At 37.4% G+C, this 27,102-nt stretch overlaps 1 protein-coding gene across 20 annotated transcripts in view; it reads left to right on the forward strand.

The window, feature by feature from the left end:
* VPS13B (vacuolar protein sorting 13 homolog B) overlaps positions 1–27,102 on the forward strand; it is a 779,033-nt gene that overhangs the window by 203,523 nt on the left and 548,408 nt on the right. For 14 of the 20 annotated variants that reach the window (XM_089336373.1, XM_089336374.1, XM_051844658.3 and 11 more), the window contains exons 18-19: positions 17,192–17,326; positions 18,045–18,218. The exons of 4 other annotated variants lie outside the window; for them this stretch is intronic. In XM_089336373.1, the coding sequence (XP_089192499.1) occupies positions 17,192–17,326; positions 18,045–18,218 (309 nt within the window). Of the gene's footprint in view, positions 1–17,191; positions 17,327–18,044; positions 18,219–27,102 lie in introns of those variants that run through there. 2 more of the 20 variants (XM_089336382.1, XM_089336380.1) reach the window with 2 other exon arrangements.

The raw sequence follows: 27,102 nt of genomic DNA on the forward strand, positions 1-27,102 counted from the left end.
GGGACTTGAACCAGGCACTCCAGTATGGAATGTGGAGTGTTCCAAGTGGCAGCTTAACCACTGTACTAAATACCTGCTTCTGCAGATCCCTACTTTAGATTATGAGTTCTGGTTATCATGTTTTTTGGACATTTCTTAGCTTTCATGTTTAATTAGTATTTCATTAATGTATTGCCTAATTTGTTGCCTAATTGTGAGTTATTTGTAGACATGCACTACAATTTCTATTTATTCCTTGAATTGCTTTCTATTTAATATAGATAATTATGCTCTATAATATAGTTAATTATGCTCTATATCTAATATAGTTAATTATGCATACAGTTAATTATTGATTGGTACTAGCTGTTGGCCCTAGGTTATTGCATGTGGGTACCAGCAAGGGGCAATGTCAAGCTTTTGCCTTGCATATTTTCAATTTTTATATTTTCTTTTTAACTTATTCCTTTATAGTATAATATATAACATTTTTCTCTCTTCTATTTTCTTCTATTTCTGTAAATCTTCTATCAGTACTACTTACATTTTACTTAAATTTTAGATCAACATACCACATTTTCACCATCATTATTTTACTTTAGAATTTACTTTCATCACTATTTCAGAGAGTTTTGAATATGACAGGGATATTTTGGTCTTGAAAATATCTTGGGGTTCTGATAGATACAAACTTGATCCAGTTTTTTTTTTTAAGATTTATTTATGTATTTGAAAGTCAGAGTTATATAGAGAGAGGAGAGGCAGAGAAGAGCAAGAGAGAGAACTCTTCCATCCGATGGTTAACTCCCCAATCGACCGCAATGGCTGGAGCTTCACTAATCTGAAGCCAGGAGCTTCTTCTGGGTCTCCCATGTGGGTGTAGGGGCCCAAGGACTTGGGCTGTCTTCTACTGCTTTCCCAGGCCATAGCAGAGAGCAGGATCGAAAGTGGAGCAGCTGGGACTTGAACGGGTGCTTACATGGGATGCTGATACTGCAGGTGGTGGCTTTACCCACTACTACGCAGCACTGGCCCTGATCCAGTTTTAATAATAGTTTCCCCCTATATCCAAATCAATAACAGGTCAACATTAGCTTAGCTTTTGTTGGCAGTGTGGTCACAATAATTTTAAAATTGTGTGTGCTCAAGACAGAGAAAAGACACTAAAGTGTCCCATATAGATTTCTGCTTTATTCCCTTGGAATGATGTGTTTAATTACTTTTCAACTACTAACAGCACAAGTTTTGTTCAGGAGTTTTGTCTCATTATTTGCATTCCAAATACTACTTATTATGCATACATACATACTAATGTATGTATGTTATATATGTATTCAGAAAGTAAGATCAACATCTTAAGATTTTTTATTTGACTTGTTAAATGAGTATTTTATTTAGAGCAGTGAAAAAAATATAATGCACTCATGCAGATTGCTGACGGCAGTCCAAATGGCTGATCAGAGAGTCTTTTTATGCATTGGTAATGTGTTGTGCAATATAAGCTGAAATATATTCCACAAGGGAGGAAAACGGAATAGGTTACATACGCTGTTCCTAAGTGCAATGAATATAAAACTTCATTACTCACTTTAGGCAGGTGCTTTTTATATGAGGCTTTAAAGAAATATAAAACTCCTGGTGAAATGGTTGGTTTGTATAGATAGCACTTAGCTTCCAGTGGTTTGACCAGATAATATCAAGAAGCTTAGAGTATTGCAAAAATACCGTTAATGATCAGGGTTTGATGGTTGTCATTATAACATTGTACAGTATGTGAAATTTGTCTGTGACTTGGTTATGAAATGTTATTTTTGGGGACACAGGAAAAGTTTTCTAGTTTTTCTTTGTTAATGATAAAGGAATAACACTTTGAAAATTCCTTTTTTAAAATACATATATGTATTTCAAAATATTTTTGAAGGACTCCTAAATAATACTTCTTGTTAGTTTTCAGCTTTTGTTCTCCAAGAACTATAGATTATTTTATAGGCATTATGATTGAATAAATTTTATAATGTGGAATAAATTAAAAAACATTGTAATTGGGTATGAACACCCCAAAGCGATAAAAAGTATATCAGTTTATACAGATTTGTAGTGTCCCACCTATGGTACATATACAAGTGTCTTTGTTTCTCTTGTGACACTCTAAATTGTAGAGAGAACAAGCACCTGCTTATTGCCTAAACAATAACCAAACTTTCACAAATTCATTCTTATAAACATGAAGTAAAAGGGAAATTGAAAGGGTAAAAAAATAGATCTTTTCCAAATTTGTTTAAGGTTTTAACTCTTTGAACCAGTGTGTTTTTTCTGCAAACTAGTCATTAATTTGCCTCTCTGCTTCCAAGTCCTTTCCTGTATTAGGACAGAAAATTAACCATTTTAAAGTATACATTTCAGTGATATTTCATGCATTCACGTTAGTGTACAGCTACTAGCTTTCTCTAGTTTCAGACCTTTTTTTCTCTTTATAAAAACATCCTGACGTCTTTAAGTAATTGCTTCCAATTTCTCTTCTTCCCCTTCCCCTAGTATCTTCCAGTCTTCATTCTGTCTCTGTGGGTTTTCAGGCCATATTAGCTTAAGGGAATCATATAGCATGTGGCCCTTTGGAATTGGCATTTTTCTGTCAATATAATTCTCTGGAGATCTATTCAAGTTCTATGTATCAGTAATTCATTTTTATTTTGGCATAATATTCCATCATATGGTTGTAACAGTTCAACAATTTACCTATTGAACGACACATGACATTTCTCCAGTTTTTGGCTGTTAACAAATAAAGTTACTATAAACAGTCATGTTAATTAAAATTTTCATTCCTTTTATGTTACTGCCCAAGAAGGAAGTTGCTGGGCTATATGGTATCTGTATACTTAGAATGTTTTCTTTTTTAAAAAAGTGTTGTTAGTTTATCTGAGAGGCAGGCAGACTGAGAGGAAGAGAGAGAAAGAAAGGGGGTGTACACTTCCATTTGCTGGTCTACTCCCAAATGCTCATAATGGCTGGGACTGGGTCAAGTAACCCAATCTGCATCTCCCATGTGGGAGGGAGGAACCCAGTTACTTGAACCGTCACTACTACCTTCCAGGATCTACATTAGTAGAGTTAAAAGTTAGGAGCTAGAGTATGGCATCAAATCCATGTAGTTTGATACAGGACATGGGCTTCTTAAGAGCTGGTCTAACCACCCATCTTCTATGCTTAGTTTTTTGTTTTTTGTTTTTTTTTTTAACTATCAAATTATTTTCAGAAGTGACTGTACCATTTTATATTTCTACCAGCATTGTAGACTTTCCAGTTTATTTACATACTCACCAGCATTTGATTTTGTTACTGTGTTTTATTTTAGCCATTGGATAGATGTGCAGTGATATCTCACTGTGGTTGTAATTTGCATTTCCCTGATGACAGTACAAATAATATTGAATGTCTTTCTATGTATTTACTTGCCATCTGTATATCCCTTCAGTGAAATGTCTGCTCTTACTGTTTGCCTGTTTTCTTATTGTTTGTACTTTTACTGTTAATTTTTGAGGATTCTTTATATATTCTTGGTACTATTCCTTTGTCAGGTTGTTCACCAATATCTTTTCTCATTCAGCAGCATTCCTTTTGTTCTCTTACCAGTTTTTATGAAAGAAGAGCTTTGTAATTTTGATCAAGCCAAATATTTTCCATTTATAGATTGTGCTTTTGTTAAGTTGAGGAACTCGGCCTAGCTCTGGATCCCCCAAATGTCCCTGTGTGCTTTTGTCTGACCTAATTTTTTGAGGTGGTAGATTTAGGTTGAGGTTTATTTTTTTTTCTATAGATATCTGTTCCATTATTTGCTAAAAAGACTGTATTTGTGCCTTTGTAAATAATTATTTGGCATATTTGTGTGTTTTCTGTTCTCTTCCACTGACAAATATGTTTATTCTTTCTCCAATCCCACATAGTCTTGATTATTAAAGCCATGTATAATAAATCTTCAATTGAGTGGACTGTTTCGTCTGACTTAATTCTTTTTTGAACTTATTTTTAACTTTTCTAGTTCTTTTGTTCCTTTATAAATATTTTAGAATAATATTGTCATTATCTACAAAAACATTCAATTTTTATTTTTTAGAGGTTTATTTTTTATTTACTTGAAAGGCACAGTTACAAAGAGAGAGAAGTAGAGAGAGAGAGAGAGAGAGATCTTCCATTCGCTGGTTTATTCCCTAATGGCTGCAACAGCCAGGGCTGTGCCAGGCTGAAGCCAGGAGCTGGGAGCTTGTTCCATGTTTCCCACATGGGTGCAGGGGCCCAAGCACTTGAGCCATCTTCTGCTGCTTTCCCAGGCCATAGCAAAGAGCTGGATCGGAAGTTGAGCAGCCGAGTCTTGAACTAGCACCCATTTGGGATGCGGGCATCACAGGTGTCAGCTTTACTTGATACTCCAGATTGCTGGACCCATCTCTACCCAATTTTCAGAGTTTTTTGGTTTATTTTTTTAACGATTTTGTTTTCATCATCCAAATATTTCATATGGTGTGTTAGTTTAACATCTAACTATGCACTTACTTTTCTAATGTTTGCAAATAGCATTGAATTTTTAAAATTTATTTTTATTAGAAATAAAAATAATATTTTTATTATTAGAAAGCGCTTGCAAAAGGGAGTTCCCATCTTCTGGTTGACTACTCAAATGCTTGCAATTAGCTGGAACTGTCCCAGGCACAAACTGGGAACTGGAAATTTATTTCAAATGTTCATAAGGGAGGCAGGATCTGAATTCCTTGAGCCAGCACTGCTGCCTCCCAGGGTCTGCATTAGTATGAAACTATAATCAGGAGCCAGAGGTCAATACTGAACCCAGGTACACCAATATGGGAAGCAAGCCTTCTTCTCACTAAGCCAAATGATCCACCTTTGGTATTGCATTTTAGATTAAAGTACCTGGGCCAGTATTGTGGCATAGCAGGTAAGCCACTGCCTGCAATACCAGCACCCCCTATGGGCACTGGTTCGTGTCCCAGCTGCTCCACTTTTGATCCAGTTCCCTTCTAATGGCCTGGGAAATGCTTTGTAAGATGGCCCAAATGCTTCAGCCCCTGCTACCCACATCAGACACCCTGAAGAAGCTCCTGGCTCCTGGCTTTGACCTGACCCTACCTTGGCCATTATGGCCATCTGGGGAGTGATCCAGGAGATGGAAAGATATCTGTCTCTATGTAACTCCTTTCAAATAAATACATTTTTTTAAATAAAGTGTGTATGTCGTGTATGTGTGTGTGTGTGTGTGTGTGTGTGTATGTATTCCTTGCTAGTATATGGAAATATCCTGATTTTTCTATTTTTGTTTTGTGTTCTGTGACTTTACAAAGTTCAGCTATTTCTTTTGGGAGCTATTTGTGTGTGTGTGGTGGTGGGGGTTTAATTTGACAGGTGGAGTTAGATAGTAAGAGAGAGAGACAGAAAGAAAGGTCTTCCTTCCATTGGTTCACTCCCCACATGGCTGCCACAGCCAGCGCTGCGCTGATCCGAAGCCAGGAGCCAGGTGCTTATTCCTGGTCTCTCATGTGGGTGCAGGGGCCCAAGCACTTGGGCCATCCTCCACTGCCCTCCCAGGCCACAGCAGAGAGCTGGACTGGAAGAGGAGCAGCCGGGACTGGAACCCGGTGTCCGTATGGGATGCTGGCGCGGCAGGCGGAGGATTAACCAAGTGAGCCATGGTGCTGGCCCATGAGGTTTTTTTTTTTTTTTTTTTAAGATTCCTTGAGATTTATACATAATGACATCATATGAAAAGAGGGACAGGTTTCCCCTACCACTTACTTTTCCATCTGTATACCTTTTATTTCTCTTGCTTACTGCATTGGCCATAACTGCGAACATTACATTGAGTTAACAATAGTGAGAGCTACAATTTTTGACGTTTTTCAAACCTGAGCATGAAAGAAAGAATTCTTTTATCATTCTGTATTTTTAGGTGTTTTTGTTGATGCTTTTCTAATGTTGTAGAAATTCCTTTTTTATTTCCCTGTATATATATTTTTTGTTGCTAGATCATTAATAGGTGTTGCAGTTTGCAAGATGATTTTTCTGCAGCAGTTGATATCCTCATGTGTTTTTTTTCTTAGCCTGTTAGTTTGGTGGATTACACTTATTTTTCCAAAGTTGAAGCAGCTATCCAGTACTGAAATGAACCATAATGTGCTGTTGTATATGATATATATATATAAATTCATATAGCCACTAACAATACTGCTTGATTTTATGTTTTAATATTTTGTTAAATGGTTTCATATATAGAATAATATTTGTAGATTTTCATTTTCATAATGTCTTTGGTTATGGTGTTATGGTAATTTTAACTTGATAAAATGAAACCAGAAGTATTTCTTTCTTTCTTATGTCTGAGAGATAATGTGTATAAGAGATACTGATTTTTTAAAGATATGTTAGATTTCTGCTTGTGAATCTGGAGATTTACTTATTGCCCTCTTCCCCTTGAGGAATTGATCCATATAGTTACAGTTTTTTGATTTTGTTTTTGAATTTTTTTGTGTTCTCTTCTTAATCTTTTGAAATCTGTAGAGTCTGTAATGATATCCCCTTTAATTCCTTATGTTGGTAAGATATGACTTCTGTTTGATATCTTCTGACTTCTGTTTGATAGTCTAGATTTTCTAGAGTTTTGTCAATTTTATCAATATTTATTTAAAAATAGTTTGTAAAGTAAATTTAATGGATTTCTCATATGTGTGTTATTTTCATCCACTGCTTGCATTAGATTTACTTTCTAGGTTTTTGAAGTGATAGTTCAGGTTATAGACTCTAGACTTACTATTTCTAATGTGTACATATAATACAAATTTTTTTGTGTATCTTCACTTTTGTCTCAGATTTTGATACATTCAATTTTTATTCAATTTTTTTTAAAAATCCATGCATCTTCCTCTTTAAGTTGTGGAATATTTAGATCTGTTTAATTTCTTAGTATAGGGAGATTTTTGTACTTTTTTTTCTTTTTGAATTCTGATTTGAATCTGTTGTGGTCAGAGAATAAATTCTGTATAGCTTCAATTCTTTTAATTTTGTTGAGGTTAGAATGGCCCAGCAGATCTAGTTACATGTTCTTGTTACATGAAAATGTGTATTTTGCTGTTCTGTGTATACACAGAACTTTATTGATTGATGCTGGTTTTGACATCATCTATGTCCTTGATATTCTTTCTGATCTTTTTGTCAGTCGTTGATCTGGATATTGACATCTCCCACTGTAAATATAGATTCATTTATTTTCATTTCAGTTCTGTTTCTGCTTCACATTTTTTGCAGTTATATTGCTTGATTCATATACTTTGCCATGTCTTTTTGGAGGAACAACTCATAGCATTTTTTTTATATTGAACATAATAAAAATCATTTGAATACAATGTTAGAGTTAGTATAAAGAGTAAATTCTTGTGTTCGGTTGCATAGTATGGTGATTATAGTTAACGATAATGTACTGTGCATTTCAAAGTAAGTAGAAGAAAGAATTTTTTTTTTTTTTTTTTTTTGACAGGCAGAGTGGACAGTGAGAGAGAGAGACAGAGAGAAAGGTCTTCCTTTTGCCGTTGGTTCACCCTCCAATGGCCGCCGCGGCCGGCGCGCTGCGGCCGGCGCACCGCGCTGATCCGATGGCAGGAGCCAGGAGCCAGGAGCCAGGTGCTTTTCCTGGTCTCCCATGGGGTGCAGGGCCCAAGCACCTGGGCCATCCTCCACTGCACTCCCGGGCCACAGCAGAGGGCTGGCCTGGAAGAGGGGCAACCGGGACAGAATCCGGCGCCCCGACCGGGACTAGAACCCGGTGTGCCGGCGCCGCTAGGCGGAGGATTAGCCTAGTGAGCCGCGGCGCCGGCCTAGAAGAAAGAATTTTGAAGAAAGGTTACATGTTGGAGGCTATGGGTAAACTAGCCTGATTTGAACAAAGCTAACGCCCACTGGCATGTAAACATCACATTGTACCCAATCATTTTGTGTAGTGTTGTGCCTATTAAAAACAAAAATTCAGAATTCAGTTAAAAATATTTAAAGGGCAGAAACTGTAACAATAATATAAAAAACATTAGGGAGAAGCTCTGTGACATTGATCTGGGAATTGATTTTATAGATATGAACTCAAATATACAGTAAACAAAAGTAAAAGATTTGGCTTATATTAACCTGAGAATTTTCATGGCCAAGGAAACAATCAACAAAATGAAGAGACAAGCAACATATTTACAAAGAATAGCATCTTGTAAGGGATTAATACATAACATACATAAGGATCTGAAACAACTCAGTAATAAACAATAAATGATCTGAAAAGATATTTCTAAAAGAAAGACAAAAATTTGACCCATAGATACATGAAAATATGCCCAGCATCACTAATTATCAAAGACCAAGAATTTAAAACTCCTGTTAGCTAACATCAGACCTGTTAGAATAGCTTATATTAAAGGGACAGATAAGTGTTGAGGAGGATCTGGAAAAAAGGAAGCTCTGCACATTCTTAGAATACAAATTAGTTCAGCCATAATCAAAAACTGTGTGGCCGTTACTCCAGAAAATAAATATAGGACTACTAAATAATGCAGCATATGGGTACAAATTCAAAGGAAATTGAATCAGTATGTTAAAGAGAGATCTATACTCTGAAGTTTATTGCAGCATTATTCATAGTAGCCAAGATATGGAATCAAGGAGTCAGTGATCACAACTCTTACTGTTACCTGTGTGAAAATGGGACTTGCTGGTGTATATTTGTCTGAATGGAATGGTGACCATAGCAATGATCTGTTTGCCATCCTGGTTGCAACATTCTGTCTAGTCAGAGACAGCATTCCAACATTGTGGGAGTAGTGGAACATTGTCACAACTTCCTCCCCTCCTTATGTTTTATTTTGAATGCTTCTTAAATAAAAATTTTATTGAGGCTTAATGTATATAATAATAGACTGCACTTATTTCAAAAGTTTGGTTAAATGAGACTTTTCTTTATTGTGAAATATACATACCATAAAATTTACTTTTAATCCAGTTTTGAGTAGCTCATTGGTGTCAAGTGCACTTACAATTAAGTACTTACTCGTCATGTAGGATCTTTGGCCTTAGTGTGCTGTGCATTGAGATTTAATGCTATAACTAGTACTCAAACAGTATTTTTCACTTTATGTTTCTGTGTGGGAGCAAACTGTTGAAATCTTTACTTAATGTATGCTAAACTGATCTTCTGTATATAAAGAGAATTGAAAATGAATCTTGATGTGACTGGAAGGGGAGAGGGAGTGGGAAAGGGGAGGGTTGCGGGTGGGAGGGACGTTGGGGGGGGAGCCATTGTAATCTATAAGCTGTATTTGGAAATTTATATTCATTAAATAAAAGTTAAAAAAAATAAAAAACAACAAGTATAATCATTGGCACCATTCTTCTCTGAAACTCTTGGCACCTTGCAGTTCTGAATCTCTGTGCCTATTAAACAAATTTTCCCCTTTCGTCTCTCTTCTCAGCCCCTGGAAACCACTGTTCTTTCTGTCTCTGATTTTGACAATTCTAAATGACTCAGATAAGTGGAATCATGTAGTATTTGTAACCATCCAGATATTTTACTTACAATGTCCTTAAAGGGTTACCCTTGGTAAAGCACATGTCAAACTTCCTTCCTTTTTGAGGCTGAATAATATTCTGTTGTATCTATATAGCACATTTTGCTTATCTGTTCATCCTTTCATAGATACCTGGGCTGTGTCCATGGTTTATTCACTATTGTGAATAATACATTATGAATATGAGCATAGAAATATCTCTTTGATAACCTGCTTTCAGTTACTTTGGGTATATAAAGTGAAGTCCAATTGCTGGATTATATTATAGTTCTATTTTTAATATTTTGAGGAACTACCATATTGTTTTCCATAGAGGCTGTACAATTTTATGTTCCCACCAGCACTACCAAGGGTTCCAGAGTTAAAATTAGTGTTCACCTGTCCTTAATAACTCTTCTTTAGTTATCTTTTTTTTTCCTGGATTATAGTTGCTTTGCTGATAAGCATGAAGTGGTGGTATCCTGTTGTAGTTTAGATTTACATTTTCCTGATGGTTACTGATGTTGAACATCTTTTTATGTGCTTATTGGCCATTTGTGTATCTGTGGAGAAATATTCAAATCCTTTGCCTGCTTTTTGGAATAGCTATTATTTCTTTGTTACCAACTTTTATGAGTTCTCTATATATCCTGCACACCAGGCTCAGATTTATCAATATTTTTCCCCATTTTTTTCCTACTTAAGTTTTCACAAAATTGTATTCCTTCTTGGCACTTTCCGCATATCAGTTAGGCGTCTTCCGCTTCTTTAAGCTCATAACGTCAAAGGACTATTCAAAAAGTAGACTATTTTAGAGATCCTAAATTAATAAAGCAGGTTCTTTGTGTTGACTTTGGGAAAAGGGGAGAGTGCTTTCCTGGAGAATCTGACCACAGCACTGTCCTCTCCTATTTTTATTTATTAAATGAGCTAGGAACCAATAAGGCAGTCAGTTGTCAAATGTGATCCTGGGTGGGCTGGTTACATCTATGGATATCTAGTAGTATATACAGATGTTTGCTATGGCTTGTGCCCTCAACTCTGGCATTGTATTTGAAAAGTCCTATGAAACATAAATTTAAGTGTGAAATTACAACGAATTTGAAGATACAGCCCTTACAATAGCAAGAGTTTGTAGAAACCCACAATGGCAGTATTAGATTCCTAGAATGTCATGTAGTGCAATTATTGGAAACAGGATAAAATGACTGTTTAAATGATTACAGAAGTAAAAGATGGAGTTGAAAATACAAAAGAGGCAAAGGTATCAAAAAGACTCTTTAATGTGAGAAGTTTTTGAATGGATTGAGTAGCAAATTTGGCATGTCCAAAACACTATTAGTGAACTTGATAGTGGTTGTGATGAAATTACCCAAATGTAGCACTGACTGTAGCAAAAAAATATGAAATAACAGGCCAGTAGATCTGGATGTTAGCATGAAATTGTTTTTTATAGATGTTCAGGAGGATAAAGTAGGATAGAAGCAACATTTGTTTATTTATTTATATAATTTTAAAAGATTTATTTATTTGAAAGGCAGAATTATAGAGAGGCAGAGGCAGAGAGAGATCTTCTATTCATTCTCCAAATGGCCACGACAGGCAGGACAGAGTCAAGCCCAAACCAGGAGTCAGAGGCTTCTTCTCTGTCTCCTTTTGTGAGTGCAGAGGCCCAAGTACACCTGCTTTTGCAGGCACATTAGGAGGGAGCTAGATTGGAAGCAGAGCAACCAGGACACAAACTGCTGCCCACATGGGATGCCAGTGCTGCAGGTGGCAGCTTCACCTGCTACACCACAGCACTGGTTCTGAAACAATATTTACAACCCTTTTTCCTAACAAAGTTGATAGAAGATGCAGATCTTTAGCTTTAAGAATCATAAATATCGAGCAGGAAAATTAAACCTAAACCTCTGTGGAGACACATTGAGGGGAAACTCTGGTGTGCTGAAGATATGTTCAAACCTTTAAAGACATCAGAGGAAAAAGAAATGACATCATCGGGCAACTTATATGTTAGTTTTCTAGTTTCCCACACTTGGTGATGAAGATGTCAATGAAGATGTTTTTCAACATATATTGTATTTGAGGTACTGTACTAAGCTACCTGGAATTCTTTTAAGCACATATAGTCTTATTATTGTTCTCTTTCTAACAAAGTTTGTTAATGAATCTTTTTTTTGCTACACTATATCCAGAGGTTGTAAATCAGTATTCTAACTAGGCTCAAATAAAAACATAATTGGCCAGCACTACGGCTCAATAGGCTAATCCTCCGCCTGCGGCGCCGGCACACTGGGTTCTAGTCCCGGTCAGGGTGCCGGATTCTGTCCTGGTTGCCCCTCTTCCAGGCCAGCTCTCTGCTGTGGCCCGGGAGTGCAGTGGAGGATGGCCCAAGTGCTTGGGCCCTGCACCCCATGGGAGACCAGGAGAAGCGCCTGGTTCCTGGCTTTGGATCAGCGTGGTGAGCCGGCTGCAGCGCCGGCCGTGGTGGCCATTGGAGGGTGAACCAATGGCAAAGGAAGACCTTTCTCTCTCTCTCTCTCTCTCACTGTCCACTCTGCCTGTCAAAAACAAACAAACAAACAAACAAACAAACAAACAAACATAATTGGGCCTGGCTCAGCCCTGGCCATTGTAACCACTGGGGAAGTGAACCAGCAGATGGAAGTACTCTCTCTCTCTGCCACTCTGCCTTTCAAATAAATAAATAAATATTTGAAAATATATAAATAAAAATATTCTATTCTACTCTATCCTCCTGAGCATCTATAAAGAACCATTGTAGCATCCAGATATACTGGCCTTTTATTCCAAATAAAAACATTTTTTTTTTCTTGTCCCTTGTACCCAGAAATGTTCACATTCTCACACCTGGAATAGAGCAATCAAAGTTAAGTAAATAAACTTAAAGAGGAGCAGGTTAATTATATAAAAATTCTTTTAAATGACAATTTTTAAAAGATTTATTTATATGAAAGTCAGAGGGGAGAGAGAGAGAGAGAGAAAGAAATATGAATGAGATTGGTTGAGCTTTCATCTGCTGGCTCACTTCCCAAATGGCTGCAATGGCCAGGGCTGGGTCAGACTGAAACCATGAGCCAGGAGCTTCTTCTGGTCTCCCATATGGGTGCAGGGGCCAAAGCACTTGGGCCATCTCCTGCTGCCTTCCCAGGCACATTGGTAGAGGCTAAATTGGAAGTAGAGCAGCTGGGATTCAAATCAGGTGGAACTTGAGCCAGCACTCCTATGGGATGCTCTGTGCCGCACACTGACTACCAAGATTATTTTTTTATAAGCCACTTTCCTCCATTTTTAAGGTCTATAGGGGATTACTGTAATTTATCTTTCTTTGAAAATAATTTTTGCTTGTGGCACAGAAAGTAAATTATTCAGAAAAGCTTCTCAACGAGACATGATAAGATAATGATTTAGTTATGAAAAACAGATTTTTAAATATCTAAGATGTAATCATCATAAAAATGTAGAACTAAGTTCTTGGTAGTATTAAGTCTAAATCAAGATAGATTTTATAGGTATATGAGATTCTTATCATTCAGAGGTTTTGGGCAACTTTGCTGATAATAGTCTTATTTATGAGTATAATATAGGTAAGATATTTTAGCAAAGACCTATCATTTTTGATTTAAGGTAGAGTTCTAAACTTTGTAAACTGTAGAAGAAGCAGTGTTATAAAATACTTTAAAAACAAAAATATTGCACCCAAATTCTTTTGCCTTTTCAATGGTAAATAACAGAAACTGATACAGTTTTTTTGATTCTGAACTCTGTCAGCAATATTTTGTGAAAATCTTTGAATAGTTCTTATCAGTTGATATTTGCATAGAATGAAAATCCATGAGGCTTGAGAACCAGGGAGGGCATTGTTCTGTTCTGTATCCCCTCTTCATCTAGCACAGTATTTGGAACAGGGAAAATTATTTATCGATTTATTTATTTATTTTAAAGATTTATGTATTTATTTGAAAGAAAGAGTTACAGAGAGGTAGCGATTGAGAGATTGAGAGAGAGAAAGAGAGAGGGAGAGGTCTTTTATTTGATGGCTGCAACTGATGGAGCTGCTCCCATCCAAAGCCAGGAACCAGGAGCTTCCTCCTGGTCTCCCACATGGGTTCAGGGGTTCAAGCACTTGAGCCATCCTACACTGCTCTCCCAGGCCACAGCAGAGAGCCGGATGGGAAGTGGAGCAGTCAGCACTCGAACAGGCACCCCCTATAGATGGCGGCCCTTCAGGCATCGGCCCCACCCACTGTTCCTCTGCACCAGCCTCTATCCACCAATTTATAACCAGCATATGTTAAATATATAGTGCTGATATGTACCTTTTGTTAATAAGGATGGAATGTTGCCCAGGCATTGCCACTTTTCTAACTTAAGCTTTTGGCAAAATCAATCCTTCCTTCCTTCCTTCCTTCCTTCCTTCCTTCCTTCCTTCCTTCCTTCCTTCCTTCCTTCCTTCCTTCCTTCCTTCTCTCTCTCTCTCTCTCTCTCTCTCTCTCCCCCCTTCCTTCCTTCCTTCCTTCCTTCCTTCCTTCCTTCCTTCCTTCCTTCCTTCCTTCCTTCCTTCCTTCTTTCCTTCTTTCCTTCTTTCCTTCTTTCTCTTTCTCTTTCTCTTTCTCTCTCTCTCTCTCTCTCTCTCTCTCTCTCTCTCTCTCTCTTTCTCTCTCTCTCTCTCTCTCTGTCTTTCTCAGAGTGCACAGAGAGAGAGACAGAGAGAAAGATCTTCCTTTTTCCGTGGGTTAACCCCCCAGTGGCCGCTGCGGCTGGAGCACTGGCCGGCGCACCTCGTTGAGCTGAGGCCAGGAGCCAGGTGCTTCCTCCTGGTCTCCCATGTGGGTGCAGGGCCCAAGAACTTGGGCCATCCACCACTGCACTCCCGGGCCACAGCAGAGAGCTGGCCTGGAAGAGGGGCAACCGGGACAGATTCCGGCACCCTGACCGGGACTAGAACTCTGGGTGCCGGGCGTCGCAGGCGGAGGATTAACCTAGTGAGCTGCGGCGCTGGCCAAAATCCTTGTTTCTATAAATCTTTGTTTCCCTGCATGTAACATGGAAATCATCATAGTTAGTTCAGGTTGTTTGTGTGAGTGTGGGTGTGGGAGTGTGTGTGGGAGTGTGTGTGTGTGGGGGGGGTGAGTGTGTGAGAGAAAGAGAGAGGGAGGGAGGGAGAGAGAGAGAGAAAAATTAGGCATAGTGCATGACATGAATTACTCAGTGAATGTTAGGTAGTACTGCTGCTATTATGATCATATAAATATTGCTGATGTAATTTAAGATTTTGTGATTTACTTCACATTTTTGAGTAATAGATTTTGAACATCTCATACAAATTGCCTCAGAAAAATAATAAGTACACTGTATTTGAAATATAACTTCATAGATTTCATGAACTCATTGAAGTTTGTTACAGACCACTGTTTTAGAACTTCTGCTCTGATAATAATAGACGCCACTTCTGATGGAAATGACAATGAGGGTAAGACCCTGGAAGACAACAGCCTGTCAGTATACAATTACGTAATGGCAAAATGCAAATTAGCAAATTTGTATCTCCTTGTGAAGTTGGCAGTATGTGAGATGGTATTTCTCAAGATGACAGCTTCTAAATTTTCAGATCATTTAGTGTGTCAGGTAAATTACAGATTCATGGGTAATAGCTCTCAAAGACTCACTCATAATCTCAGGAGATATTTTTGCATTTTCTTGAATACATTGATGTTTTGAAACCAGAGTTTTAAGAATAATATTTAATATGTCATTGGAAAATTTAATATTTCTCTTAATTATTCAGACATAGTTAAAGAAACCTCAAATATGAAAGGTAATACTACATATATAATCAAAATGTGAATTGGGAAAAGAAGCAAAGTTAGGTTTACTGATGATTCATGAATATAGGCAAAAACAAATAATAAAGTTTTCTGTGATAAACCAGACTGTATTAAGCTCCTTAGTTCTTTTTGTTTCCTAACTGTAGTGCTTTGGGCAAAAATTAGTGAACTCCTGTAATCCACTGTAAAATGAGGATAATAGTATATCATTATTAAAAACCTTTCGGGGCCAGTGCTGTGGCGCAGCAGGTTAAAGTCCTGGCCTAAAATGCCGGCATCCCATATGGGCCCCGGTTCTAGTCCCGGCTGCTCTTCTTCTGATCCAGCTCTCTGCTATGGCCTGGGAAAGCAGTAGAAGATGGCCCAAGTCCTTGGGCCCCTCTACCCACACAGGAGACCCAGAAGAAGCTCCTGGCTTCGGATCCACGCAGCTCCGGCCCTTGCGGCCAATTGAGTGAACCATCGGATGGAAGACCTCTCTCCCGCTCTCTCTCTCCCCGCCTCTCTGTAACTCTGACTTTCAAATAAATAAAATAAAACTTAGTTATTTATTTAAAAAAATAAACCATTCATAAGGAATGGAAGAGATAATCTACATGTCATGTAGTGGGTCCACAGTAAATGGTAATTTATTAGGATCCCCCACCCCACCCTGTCCCCAACTCCTTTCCTCTTGCTGTTGTGGTGATTATCTCAGTATAATGTTCTTAAGGCTTCTTCGTGTAATTCTCATCTATCCAGGACCAAAATGAGATTCCTCCTTTCAAATTCAGTTTCCCAACCATTCACTTATGCTAATTTTTTTTTTTTTTTTTTTTTTGACAGGCAGAGTGGACAGTGAGAGAGAGAGACAGAGAGAAAGGTCTTCCTTTGCCGTTGGTTCACCCTCCAATGGCCGCCGCGGCCGGCGCGCTGCGGCCGGCGCACCGCGCTGATCCGATGGCAGGAGCCAGGAGCCAGGTGCTTTTCCTGGTCTCCCATGGGGTGCAGGGCCCAAGCACCTGGGCCATCCTCCACTGCACTCCCGGGCCACAGCAGAGGGCTGGCCTGGAAGAGGGGCAACCGGGACAGAATCCGGTGCCCCAACCGGGACTAGAACCCGGTGTGCCAGCGCCGCTAGGCTGAGGATTAGCCTAGTGAGCCGCGGCGCCGGCCTTCACTTATGCTAATTATTACCTTCTGTGCTTTTATTTCTTTCAACAAATAATACATGGTAGGGACATTAGTATCTACTATTTTGATAATTGGTAAACATTCATTTTATCTTTCTACTACACTTGGCTTATAACTTATTGCATTTTTAACTTAGGAAGTGTTTTTGGTTATTTTGTTTCTGTGTCCTCACTCCACCTAACTAGCCAATTTGGTCAATAAGTTACACAGGTAGTTTCTTGTTTAAATGTCTGCCTAAATGAAATAAAATTTGTAAGTTAAATGTGTGTTGAAAAAGGAGATCTTACTGTATATTCTAAAGCAAAAGTTAATTTTTGAAATCTCTCATTCTTTAAACAAATATTTGTGCATTTGCTTTTATTTGTTGAGCTTGACTAATCAAGAATGGACTGCATAAGTAGTTATGAGAAATCAACCCATTCATTTGAAAATTGCATCTGTTTACCTCCTTAAACACTGAACTGTGAAACCTAACACAAATTCTGTAAGAACATCTGAGGTAGATAATTAAAGTATAATTAAGTTTAAATGCCTTGGTGAAGGAGTATAAAAATTATTTAAATTCAATCGGCTAGTACATTTGCAGTTTTCTTTTATTAGGTGTGAAATCTAAGAATCCCCTGCCAACTCTTGAGGGCTCTATCCAGAATGTTGAATTGAAGTACTGCAGCACATCATTGGTCAAATGTGCCTCTGGGACCGTGGGATCAATAAAAATTTGTGCCAAAGCCCCAGGTATGTGCAGCTGGACCATGTAAAACTTTATTGCCTGTATAGGAGAATTGGCCTTGCATTTTACAAGGAGCGTTACTGAAACAAGAATTTACTCATTGTTCCTATGAATCAGAGGCTTTAAATTTTTTTTTACTTAATTTTTTTTAATAGTGCCAGGATGATACTTCTTTACTTTACCAAATTTTTATTTAAGGGAAAAATTTTTGCAAGATTGGTTATTAGGGAGGAAAAACTATTTATTCTTAAACTTTTTGGAGGGATAGGATATATAGTTATATAGACACTAAAATATTGTTAGTATATTAGAATTGAATGCAAATCCTATTTTAAAATTTAAGGTAATTGACTTTACCTTCCTACTGGTATTCTGTTATATCATTTTCTTCAAACTATTCATAGTTTTCTCAGCACAAACTAAATTTCAGCATAAGTTTATAGTGGTACATATTCTTAACAAATTTGTGAAGATAATGTGTTAAAGTTGTTTCCTATAAACTTTTCTGAATTTGTTAGCAAAATGCTAAAACTTTCAAGAGTTAAAAATGTTTTTAATTGTATAGGTCAGTTTCTTTAGAATGTTACTAAATGTACTGGTAAAACTATGAATCTAAATTAAATGTTTTATCATGATATTATTATAATTTAAGATTCAGTATCCTCAAGATGCTATTATGTTGCACTTAATAAGAATCGTTGTTTCATAAATATTTCTATTCAGGTGACAGTGGAAAAGAGAAATTGATTCCTTTGCTTCAGGGTCCTTCTGACACGAAAGACCTTCACAGCACAAAGTGGCTAAATGAGAGTAGAAAGCCAGAATCCCTCTTAGCTCCAGATTTGATAGCATTCACAATCCAAGTTCCACAGTGTATGGACTACTGCCACAACTCTGGTAGGTACAAATCAATCATTATTCCTGTGTTTTGCATTTTCTTTTTCAGAAAGGCTTTTTAAATGGGGCGTTTTTTTCCTTTTTAGCAATTTATGTTCATGAGATATTCTTGACTGTTGTGCTTTTTCAAAATTCAAATAAGGAAGTATATCAATTTTGATAATTGAAGTGTGTTTACTAACAGTAATGATTGTTTTATGAGAATTTAACTTTATATATTGCACTTAACCTCAGATTTGCATCTTTGAAGTCCAACTCAGTTTTAAAACATAGTGTATCGTGTAATATATATTTTTCTGGGATAGTAGCATTTTGGTTGTGATCCACAGTTTACAATATTAAAATTAGGTGATTGGCCTTCTGTAGTTTTGCAAAATGGGAGAGATTTTATTCCTGGAACCCAGAAAAAGACAGAGGTTATGACCGACCCTCCCTCCCTCTTTCCCTCTTTCCCTCTTTCCCTCCTTCCCTCCTTCCCTCCTTCCCTCCTTCCCTCCTCCCCTCCTCCCCTCCTCCCTTTCTTCCTTCTTTCCTTTTTTTTTTAAAGACTTAATTTATTTATTTGAAGGTCAGTGTTATACGGAGAGAGAAGGAGAGACAGAGATAGGTCTTCCATTTGCTGGTTCACTCCCCAGTTGGCCACAATGGCTGGAGCTGAGCCGATCAGGAGCTTCTTCTGGAACTCCCATGCAGGTGCAGGGGCCCAAGAATTTAGGTCACCTTCTACTGCTTTCCCAGGCCATAGCAGAGAGCTGGATCAGAAGTGGAGTAGCTGGGACTAGAGCCAGCACTCATTTGGAATACCAACACTGCAGGTGGAGGCTTTACCTGCTAAGCCAAGTCTCCCATGTGGGTGCAGGGACCCAAGGACTTGGGCCATCTTCTACTGCTTTCCCAGGCCATAACAGAGAGCTGGACTAGTAGTCGAGCAGCCGGGACTTGAACTGGTACCCATATGGGATGCTGGCACTGCAGGCAGCAGCTTTACCCACTACGCCACAATGCCAGCTCCTAGGTCCCTAAAGATTTATTCTTTAATTTGAAAGGCAGAATGGAGGGAGGGAGGGGGTGAGAGAGAGAAATCTTCCATCTACTGGTTCACTCCTCAGGTGGCACCAAAGCAAGGCCTGGACCATGCCAGACTCCATTCGGGTCTCCCACATGGGCTGCGCCATGATGCTGGCCCCCGATGGAACTTTATTACAAAATTAAGAAGTGAACCATATTTGGCCAGTGCAGCTTGCCTACCCTTATTTTAAGGAGAAGGGATAAGTGGTTAAAGAAACAACTTTTAAAATGCATATTCAATCAAGTTCCTTAAATATACCCTTTAGTAAACTTGTTTGTATAATTACTCATAATTTGGGGGCATTTGTTTTCAAGTTATTAAGATGTTATTAAAATGACCAGATAACCTAAGAAGGGATTACTATTATCTGAATCTACCATATACTCTCCAGTTGAATAAGAGCTTCTAGTTTTTCATATGTTTTTGCCTCTACTTTTGTATGTTTGATCATATACACAATTAAATGAATGAATGAGTCAAGCCTGTTTAATAATCTTTCTCCCAAGAGTATTCATATTGTTCTTTGTGATTTAAATGAATTTCTAGAGTCATAAAATTGTATTTGCCTTTTAAGCTTTCTTTATAGATCTAGAAATGAACTGATATGTGAAAAATTCTCTATGACATCTGTGGCATTTAGAATGTGAAGTTTCATATTTATTGCTGTTAAGGAAATTCACTAATCTTCAACATTAGTGTTAGATTTAGTGATATGTTTATGGATCTTTCTATAAAAGTTTTATGTGATCATGTATTTAGTGCTTTGAAAATATTCCTTTGGGTATGTTTTAATCCTAAAATATAATGTGTTTTTAGTTAAACTACATTCACATACTTATTTAGGACATGTTAAAATTTGAATTTCCCATCCTCGTTGGAACTGCCGTATACATTCGTGGCTTAAGTATTTATGATACGGTTTAGAGAGCCCATATGTATTATTTTTAAAAGCCATTTTTAGTGTAAGTTCGATTAATCTTTTATTCATTAATGAGATTTAAATTGGGTATTTTTGTGTGTGTGACTAATGTTATAGACCAATAAATAAATCTAACATGAATAAGTAAATTATTTATTAACAGGCTTTCAAGACTTTCACCAAAATATCATTCTCTCAGCAACTATTTTCCTAGCCACTGTGTCTAAATATTTTTTCTGTGTTTTACACAGATGATTGTGTGTATGCACATATGCACAATGATACATACTTGCCATTTCCCTGATCTTACAGCTTTACTTAGTACTTACCACAGTCTGTCATACTATGTATTACCAATTTGCCTTGATTTTTTTTCCCCCTGCTGTTAGAATTTTATGCTTCATGTGTGCTGGAGTTTTTGTCTTTTCTTGTTATTGTAGAATGATACCTGGTACATAGTAGGGTAATAGTAAATATTTAGTGCATGGATGGTCAAGGAAGTTAAGATGACATTTATTTTTCTTTGGTTTTTAAGACTGGAGTAGTTAGTGGAAATGACACAAATATCTTTCCTGGGGTCCGAAAAAAAGTAGAAATGCTAGGTAGGTAAACCTTTCCAGATGAAAAATGAGAATCAAGCACCCATAATCTCTGTTGGCTTTTTCCCAAACTGGTAGATATCCAGGTGAGGTTGTCAGTGACTTACAGAGGTTGAAAATGGGCTTAGAGAATTTGAATGATGACTAAACCCACTGGCTTCTGAAGAAAATGCCGTGATGTTTGGAAGATAGCTGCTGTTGTGCATGTGCTCCTGAATCAAGGGTGAGGAGGAGACTAAAGCTGGGGACCAGGTGATGGTGTGCAAGTTGTCTGAAAGGCAGTTAGGAAGTGACATTTGAGAGGAGTTTAGTTAGACTGCTCTCCTTACAAGACTGTTTTAGGCCAAACAAGTATTATTTGTGTGGTACAGAGGAGGAAATAGAGGTCTAGAAGTTAAATGACTTGGCCGTAGGCCTACCAAGATGGACTCTGAACTAGACCCTGGTGTATCAGACTATAACATTTTATCACTTTCCTACGATGCTTACCATTTTCATTTTTTTAAAAAATTTTATTTGAAAGAGAAAGAGAGACAGACATAGAGAACGAATTGTCATCTTCTGGTCCATTCCCTAAATGCCTGCAACAACCAGGACTGAGTGAGGCTGAAGTCAGGAGCCAGGAACTCAGTCCAGGTTTCTCATGTGTGTAGCAGGGACTGAAATAGTTCAGCATCACTTGCTGCTTGCCAGGATGCACATTTATAGGAAGATGAAATGGAAAGCTTAACCTTGACTGGAACATTATGATAGGAGATGTGGGTGCCCCTAGCAGCTTAACTGTTGCACCGAATACCTACCCCACCATTTTGTCTTTTAATTTTAGGATCCACATTGCTAAAAATTGCATCCTCCAGTATTTCCTATTTGGGAATTTAAAATAATCATGAAGTATTAGCAACTTAAAGTCGTAAGAATTTAAAAGGTTATTGTTCCAGTTTCTAAATCAGTGTTGGGAGTCTCTTTTACATGTGTCCCTGTTTGCTCTAGATGCTCTGTCCTTTTCCTGGTTTTCTCTCACAACAGTCCTTGCCTTTTCTATCCCCATTTAATCTCAGCTTAGTCTTAAGCTCTTATGTCAATTACTGTTTAAGTAAGTCTTCTGACACTGCCTCTCCACTTCTGTCTTCCCACAAAATTTGATTAAGTATCTCTGTTAAATTCTTTCATAGCTCACTGTACTTTTTCTTCATAGATCCTGTGACAGTGCATATATTGTCTGGCTTCATCACTTGAAAGTGAGCTCCATTAGGGCAGTCACTGGTTGCTTAAGGTTTTAAGATCATAACAGTGCTTACCACATAAGGAATGCTTGAGAAATCATTTGCTCAATGAATGAGTAAATGAATGAACCTTTTGACATATGGTCAAGGATATGAATGAGTTTGGCATATATTATGTTCCTAATACATGTTAACTCCTTTCCATGTTACTTCCTGTGTTCCTCCTCTTCTCCTCCTGCATATATCTGCCATTTTGGAGGATATCCATCAGTATCTTCTGCTGTTAGATAGTTCTAATTATTAAATCCTTTGCTCTTTGGAAAAAAACTTCCATTTGTTGGCCTGGTTTTACTCTTATAAATGGCGTGAAGTAATATATCAGCTTTAAATATACCTGAGAGAATCTTATGTCTCATAATCTTATTTTCTCTTTCACCCTCTTTAGTCTCTAGCGTTTAACTATATGATCACATCCTTTTCGTAGGAATCTTCTTCTGCATTGGCTTCCACGTGTTAAGAATCAAGTCTTTATAGGTTGTTTTTTTTTTTTTTTTTTCAAATCTTGTGAATGTAGGCACTGGCTGTACTTTGTTCTGTCCATATTTTTTTCTAAGATATTTGTATAGTATAGAGACTTAGAAGAAACAGTGTGCCATTTCTGTTTGGAAAAAAAGAAGATTGTATGCCTTCTGCCTGTAATAAAATATTTGATTCCTCAATTTAAAGTTCATCTCTTAATATATACTTCACTGCATGTACAGCATCCATCTGGACAGATCCACATATTGTTACCTGATGCAGATAAGTTGATATTCACTTCTACTTCCTATGCCATGAGTAATAAAGTTCTTAGTCTCTGATTCAGAGGTCTGGTCATCTGCAGCATTTATGAAGTATGGTCACGTAAAATCTTAGGCCCTTCACAATTCCTAATAGATAGTGTTCTTGGTTTTCTTTGCTTTGCTCTTTCCCTCAAACGTACGTACGTGTGTGTGTGTGTCTTAAATATAGTTATTTATAAAATTATGTTATTGGTCCTTTTCTATTTGGGGTTATCACTTCTGTTTTTAGCAAATGACCATAAGTTTATATACCTCTGTTCATTTGTGTTCTTATATACAGATTCCAAATTTTGGCCACCTTGTAACCATGTTTCTATGGATGTTTTAATAACCTAACATGTTTAAGACTAAACTCAATATACTTTTTCTACCCTATTTCATAATCTATTATGCAGTTTCATTTAATAATACTGTTTATCTCTTAATACTGTTAATTTCAGTACTAGGTCAATTCTTTTTACTTTTTCCTTTCATGTGGTAGATGGTACACAGAAACTTAAAAGAAATTGATGAATCCAGACAAAATAGCACACATTTATTTCAACCAGCCTCATAGAATTCATCTTCAGATCCATTGCCATACTGATTACTTGTACTACATGTTTGAGAATGTTTCTTTTATAATAGTGCTTCAAAATTTAACAGAATCCTGCACATAGCACAGCATCTAGTGCACATGCTTCTCAGTGTTGTTCAGTGGACTTGTATTTAGTTGCTGTTTGTTTTTGCCTTATATGCTACTGGAAATTACAGATTTTCAGTGATCAATTACAGATTATAGATTTTCAAATGAACAACTCTTAAACTGGTTTTCTATATATATATATATATATATTTTTGGACAGGCAGATTTAGACAGAGAAAGAGAGATACTTCCTTTCCATTGGTTCACCCCCTAAATGGCCGCTACGGCTGGCGCCTGCGCTGATCCGAAGCCAGGAGCCAGGTGCTTCCTCCTGGTCTCCTATGCGGGTGCAGGGCCCAAGGACCTGGGCCATCCTCCACTGCCTTCCTGGGCCACAGCAGAGAGCTGGTCTGGAAGAGGAGCAACTGGGACAGAACCGGTGCCCCAACCGGGACTAGAACCCGGAGGTTCGGCACCGCAGGCGGAGGGTTAGCCTAGTGAGCCACGGCGCCAGCCTTTCTATATTATTTTTATCTATATTAGAATATGAACCCACATGGAGAGCTTCATACTTCCATGAAATTTTACATAATTGTTTTTGCTACACTATTAACAAATATCTTTTTTATGGCCGTTGCCACGGCTCACTAGGCTAATCCTTCGTCTGCGGTGCCGGCACCTGGGTTCTAGTCCCAGTTGAGGTGCTGGATTCTGTCCCCCTTGCTCCTTTTCCAGTCTAGCTCTCAGCTGTGGCTCAGGAAGGCAGTGGAGGATGGCCCAAGTGCTTGGGCCCTGTACCCACATGGGAGACCAGGAGGAAACACCTGGCTCCTGGCTTCAGTTCGGCACAGCACACCGGCCGTAGCGGCCATTTGTGGGGTGAACCAACGGATGGAAGACCTTTCTCTCTCTCTCTCTCTCTCTCTCTCTCTTTAACTCTGCCTGTCAAAAAAAAAAAAGATATCTTTTTAAAAATTGATTTATTTATATATTTGAAAGGCCAAATTACAGAGAGGCAAAGAAAGATAGAAGTCTAGTTCACTTCCCATATGGCTGCAAAGGCCAGAGCTGAGTCAATCCGAAACCAGGAGCCAGGAGCCTCCTCCAGGTGTCCCATGTGGATTCAGGGGCCCAAGCACTTGGGCCATCTTCCACTGCTTTCCCAGCCCATAGCAGAGAGCCAGATGGGAAGTAGAGCAGCCAGGACTTGAACTTGCGTCCATATGGGATGCTGTGACTACAGGCAGCAGTTTTACCCACTATGCCACAGCACTGGCCCTTCAGAAATTCCTTTTTAAAGTATCTGATTGGCTGTTCTTACTAGTGCAAGTCATGTGCACATGCTCTTTTTGCTTTTAATATATAATGCTCAAAATAACATTTTCTTTCTAAGATTCAGAAAACTGAATTATCAGTTGTGATTTTTTAAAAAATAATATAAACAAATTTTCTCTTAAAACATTAATTATACTGCCAGTTTAAACCAGTCTTATTCCTTAATCAGTTTCATAAATTAAATGTAAAGTTTTTGCCTTTACAATATTGCCACAAATAAAAAGCTACTTCATATTTTCACCAACTGTGTGGAACTTTTGGTCATTACTACTGGAAAAAAGAAAGTCCCAATTACAATTCTGTTTGCAAGATATTTACAATTTGAGAGGCAGTTCTCTTTCTTGATTAAAATATATCAGCAAACATACACTCTTAGAACATCAAAGTTACTTGGTTAGAATATGAATTGTTACAGCTTGTTTTTAAATGGTAATAGTATTATACACTGAAAGTTTCAGCTTATGAGCAATGTCTTTTTTTCCCACAATATTGTCATAAATTAGGTGAATTGCCTTGAAGTTATGTTTTTAGTATTTTTGACAGAACACATGAGTAGGAATGCTTATATATTGTAGCAATTAAAGACAATTCACATTTGTGGTTTGGGCATAAATGTGTAAAAATTATACCCATCTATCTTATTACATTTCCTCTCTCCTCCCTGAGGACTTTACTATGTACTTTATCTGTAATTGTTGCCAGTATTCTATCATGTTCCCACTGGGCTTCTGGTGCAAAAAATCTTATCCTCTTGATGACAGAGCTTGCCTGAATGATTTCATGCTCCTAGCATTTTCGTTCACGGGAATTAGGGGCAAAATGTAACTACAGCTGAACAGAACGTCTATTTTTGTAATTTTGGAGTTTAGGCTCTGTTATTGGAACTAAATGAAGAGATGCAGGTGTTCTGCAGTCCAAGCCCTTTGGGAGTTTTGATGGTAGATGTTTGAAAGGAAAATGCATGTGTTTTCAGAGTCAAACAGCAGCTGTGAGACAAGGATTTATGTTTTTCTCAGAACTTTGGGATTTCAAAATGTTACATTTAATCACAAGCACAGAAAGGGGAGCAAATGTTAAAGATGTTACGCATAAAAGTAAGTTTACTGATCTTTTTACCATATGAACCAGTTGTGGGAATATAGGAACAAAGTGATTTTTAAGCATAATATAAACAATTTCTAAAGGATTATGATAGTTGCTAGGATACAGTTTTTTGAGAACATTGCATTTGTACCAAAGAAATTTTTAGTCTTACTAATTACTTTTAAAAATCTATTGTTACTCTTCTTTTAGAAATTTGGCCACAATGAAAGGGTCTGTAAAATATTTGCCATATGCTTCTTGAGTATAATTTTTTATACAAATTTAATAAATAACTTGTAAAAGGAATGCAATATTTTTGAGTATAAGAAATATAAACAATTTAGGGAATTGATAAACATTTAAAATAGATATGTATTTTAAGTTTCTAAGGCAAATACACATTTAAGGCATTTTTCCTTTTTCAGATCATAAAGTTATTTTATGTTCCAGTTGTTCCTCAAAATCCTTATTAAAGAAAAACTTTTCAGTATTTGCCATTCTCATTTTTATTGCTCTACTTTTTAATGTAATCATTTATTCATCAAATACTCATTGCAAGTTTTGTGTAGAAGTATAATGCACAGAGCCTTTACTGTAAAATAATTCCTAATATCTTGAGAAAATAGGTATATAAGCTACTGTTGCTGAATGGATAATAAAAAAGACTTATATTCTAAATTCAGATTTGTTCTTTGTAAACTATATTTTTTGAGAAAGTTAAATCTTTTGAGTATTTCTATCATTTCTATAAAATGAAGATATTCTAGTTGTTTGCTAGAATTGTTGTGAAGGTTTATTTAAATGCTCCATCCTTCAGTGCCTTGTAACCTGTAAAGCATCATGTAAATTTTATGTATTAATTACTCTTTACCAAATAGTACTCTATATTAAACATTTAATCATTTAAAACAAGATTTTTCTCTGTGTCCTTTTTGTTCTCTGTGTCCTGCCTACTCCTTACCCACTTTCAGTTTTTCTCAAGTTAACTTTATAAACCTGTGGGTATGCATTTCAGAGTCTAGGAGTAAATCCTTTAGTTTGGTAGTTCCAAAATTCTCTTTCCACATAGAAATGGCTCCTGGAAGCCATGATGCTAAGAGTCAGGAACAGTCACAATAGCAACAGGAAATTACTTTGCTTGCTCCTTTGAAAAGTCCCAGATTCTGGAAGGAAGCCAGAAGGGGAAATC

This window comes from Oryctolagus cuniculus, chromosome 6 (assembly GCF_051225735.1).
Source record: "Oryctolagus cuniculus isolate XC-2025 breed Fujian yellow rabbit chromosome 6, ASM5122573v1, whole genome shotgun sequence".
NCBI classification, from domain to species: Eukaryota; Metazoa; Chordata; class Mammalia; order Lagomorpha; family Leporidae; genus Oryctolagus; species Oryctolagus cuniculus.